The sequence below is a fragment of the Sinocyclocheilus anshuiensis genome, unplaced genomic scaffold (assembly GCF_001515605.1).
Source record: "Sinocyclocheilus anshuiensis isolate Anshui unplaced genomic scaffold, SAMN03320099.WGS_v1.1 scaffold735, whole genome shotgun sequence".
Lineage (NCBI taxonomy): Eukaryota > Metazoa > Chordata > Actinopteri > Cypriniformes > Cyprinidae > Sinocyclocheilus > Sinocyclocheilus anshuiensis.
The window spans coordinates 1,136,675-1,140,649 of NW_015548245.1; the positions used below are offsets into that span (position 1 = coordinate 1,136,675).

Here is a 3,975-nt window from a genome sequence, read left to right on the forward strand (position 1 = left end):
ATGTTTAAAAAAACTTCCAAAATCACCTTAGATAAACGGCAAAAGTCAACAGGCTTTTCAAAATCCAAAATATTGCCAAACAGGCGCTTGTTTATGAATGTTTATAAACCATATATAATTAATAAAGTTGCCTAAACAATTAGAAAAAAAACAGCACCATGCATATATGTATAATTTAATACAAAGGACCGAAAACCAATCACACAGAGTAGGCTACTTTCTTCATTTAAAAACACGAGATACAGTGAGATAGGGAAAAACCGCCATAAAGTCTTGAGGCAAGTTTTTTTAAAAGTTGAACTTGCATTAATTTTACATGGCTTTCTAAACATGCCGCTCTCTTGTGCCAGATGCGAGTGCAACGCTGATAGATGTCCCTCTAGAAAATGTGAAAAATATGTGTTCTGTGTGAACGGCTTGGTTTCAGTTTTGACGTAAACAACATCTTCTCCACACTGATGCTCTCGTTTTCCGCAATATACTGAATGAACAACAACATAGCAGCGCCGCATCTAGTGGGTTCAGCTGGATAGGCTAACAAAAGCATTCAAATGCAATGACACTTACATCGTCGTCACATTTCGTGCGCCACTGATAGGCTGCCTGACGGCTGACGCAGACCTAAAATTCGAATGCAACGTTCCCGCGATCGTGCAGGTCTCTACTTGGAAGGTGCCTGTTATATTGTTATGATCGAGGCTCTGGACTCTGAGCATAACTTGTTTTTCTATAACAAACTATTTTTTTTAAATCAAACTATTTTCTATAAAAACATTAATGCCCTGGCAGTGGGCAAATAGCTTTGGTTTTATATTTAATTTGATTACATTAATGTTATAAGTTAAGATTTACAAGAAATATTTTAACTGCTACTATGTAAAAGGAATACTGCTGTAAAAAAAGCACCTTATTTGTTTAAAGTGTTTGCAAACCAAATGTTATTGCACTTTTGTTCATATAGCAGTACTTTTAAATGAAAAAAGTGCACAAACTACTTTTGAATTCATTATTGAACGTTGTGTATAACAATACAATTAATCGTTGCCCAGCACTAATTTAAAGTAATTTTAGCTTTGGTCATTTTCAGAAGTTTTTACTTCCTGAACAATAATTTGACCCTTATTTAATTTAAATCCAGTCTGATAAAATAGATGATGGATGTGACTATGACTTGTGAATATTTTAGTCCTCATTAGCACACTTAAAGGGAGTGATTCAGATTTGTAACATGATTTTCTTTGGTGAAATAAGTAGATTTAAATGTGATCCACCGTAAAGACACATGACTATTTTAACCGACATACTGATTCCTTTTAGACATTAATTTGCTTTTAGAAATTCATCCAGAAGGGGTCAGGATTGTCCCACAAGTGAGAGCCTCTTCAAGCATCAACGAACAATACAACGTGACCTGTGAGCTCTCATCCGTGCTTGAGATTAAACGTGGTTTGTGTTTTGCAGTGAGCAGCGGATCAGTCACCGTCAATGCCGACTCTTCAGTGCAACTGCTGGCAGAGGAAGCCGTTCCTCTGGACAGCCTGGACCTCACAGTGAGTCCCTGCTATGCTGTTATCTCAACGCAAAGAATAATTAGAAACCTCATTCAAGCATGGCTTCATTGTCCACTTTTCACAATCCAATCCATTCCTCGTGGGTTTTTTTAGTTCACTCACATTATGCAAAATGCGTCACATTATGCAAGAAAAATGGGTTACGAGTACAATTTCAAGAATTAAAGGGGCAGGTGTTTTGGGTTTTTACAATTTTTGAAAACAAAGACTGCTGAGGTTATAAAAGAGGACTGTTTAATGAAGCTGAATCTGTATAGTCGTACTGTATTTGAAAATTCAAACAACCGTTTCAGAAACGCCCTATTATCTGTTTATTGGAGTCTATAGACACCCTTTTATAGGATTATCATTTAAATCTAGCTTTTGGAACTATTTCAAACCACGATTGTATTCATGCTGTTTATCCTCCACACAACATCATTACATAGAAATACAATGGTCTTTATTTTCTGTTAAGTCACTGCTTTCTCAGAACGAGTCGAGCGTTCGGAATGGCACAGCGAAAATGAGCTCATTCCAAAGGGGATGTTCTCAGACTTGCCCTTTTTCCGACACCGAATATAGAGCACTTTCAGGTTCATTCCACATAAATAGGCCATTTTTTTTAGTCTTCCTAGAGATAGCTGTGCTCGGGGGCCTTGCTGGTTAATAAGGAAGGAAAGGTCAGTCACTGTTGAAGTGGTGCAGATGTGTCAAATCCCCACTGAGAGACCTTTAACTCCTAGCAATGTTTGGCCTTTACACTGTGTAATCGCCACTGTGACAAATGTCGTTCACAGGAAAGAGGCCACGTTTATTTGCTCATACTGTTGAGAAAACGGCTATGCTAGTCTAGAATGTGGCTTAAGCAGCAGTAGCATTGATTTTTAAGGCAAAGATGAGTTTTCTCACTTATAAGGTGCTTCAAGATATTGGAAGTTCTCGGTTCTTTATGACACTTGTTCCAATTGATGGCACCTTTTATAATGTCAGCTGTTATAGATTGAATCGTCGCCCAATACATCAGTTTCAAGATTACAGTGAATGTGAACCAAATGTCAGAGGAGTGCCATGTCTTTTGTGCAGACGGCGAAAGCAAACCTCGAGAAAGCCCAGTCGGAACTGGTGGGCGTTTCAGATGAAGCAGCCCGGGCGGAGGTTCTGATCAGCATGGAGGCAAGCGAGGCAATCGTCAAAGCTTTGGAGTAAATGATTTGTGTTGGTATGTACACATGCAGGACTACACTCATTAAATACAGTATAATGAATGTTGCATATGAATGTACTTATGTCAAATTTCTCATTTTGTTTCCCTGTAGGATATTCTGTCAGTGTCAAAAAGTCTCCGGCTTTGTCTGTTCCCCACCCTAGGGAAGTCAGAAACCGCAAGACTTAGCTGCTTGCTTTGTACAGTGGATGAAATTAACAATAAATTAATTTGAAAAAACATACTGTGTCACTTTAATGTTGTTTGCTTTTCACAAAATGAATTTAAGCTGTATTTGCTGTGATATAAATGTAAGGATGAATACAGTACTGTTCATGACAGAAAGGGGGCAGTATGGTACTAACTTTAAACCTAAATGATCTCCAAGTCTTACGCCAGGGAAACTGAAGCGAATCAATTAATATTCATTGTTCAATCAATGACACTATTTTTGTACAAAATATACTATTTTTACCCATTAATTTTTCTGTGCATCTTTAAGCCTTGGAACCATTATTTCCATCCTACTCGAGCTGCCTTCATATGCATTTTATAGTTCCCTAAAAACTGATAAACAATTGGCTTAAGGCACTCACAAGCCAGCTACAGAGTTAGAAATACAGCTAGTCTATGCTGCCAGAAGAAACATCCAACAGACAGTGAACATTGTGGTGTAAAAGTCTAGAATTTGCTTAAGTACAGGGTGATTTTACATGGCAGCTCCAGAGCTATAAGCATGTGCCGACTGGAGTTTTACGAGATTAAACCACATGCGTCTTTATGAACGTCAGACGTCTATCCTGGCAACATGCTGCAGCTTGCTCTAGTAGCACATGTACAATTCAGTAGTGTCTAAAATGTTGCTTTCACTGCATAACTTGCATGTTTACTGTATATTTGTGATGAAATCATTTTAAATAGTTGACCAAATTGCATGAAAAACCATTGGCAACAATGAATACGTATGTTGACAAAAGGAGAATTTTTACTTTTTCACGTTCTGGTGGTGTCAAAAATCAGTGTTGCAAAGATTTTAAGATTGCTTTGGTTCGTTAAGGAACCACAAGGTTCTATTTATGTCACACAATGTTTCCCTTGTTTTCATTTTGTGTTCCTTCATCTCAAGTGTGAGTATAGCCTCTATTCTTAAACTTCCTCTACAGGATAAACGTAATTACCATTCTGCAGTCTTGAGAAAGGACAGTTTTATGTCAGAAG

The 3,975-nt window shown here is 37.7% G+C and overlaps 1 protein-coding gene across 1 annotated transcript in view; it reads left to right on the top strand.

The window, feature by feature from the left end:
- The window catches only part of atp5f1d (ATP synthase F1 subunit delta), a 6,254-nt gene extending 3,257 nt beyond the window's left edge, over window positions 1–2,997 (top strand). Inside the window, exons 3-5 of the mRNA XM_016442671.1 lie at window positions 1,462–1,550; window positions 2,637–2,772; window positions 2,870–2,997. Of these exons, the coding sequence (XP_016298157.1) occupies window positions 1,462–1,550; window positions 2,637–2,759 (212 nt within the window). The 3' untranslated portion in view covers window positions 2,760–2,772; window positions 2,870–2,997. The remainder of the gene's footprint in view (window positions 1–1,461; window positions 1,551–2,636; window positions 2,773–2,869) is intronic.
- The last annotated feature ends 978 nt before the right edge of the window (window positions 2,998–3,975 follow it).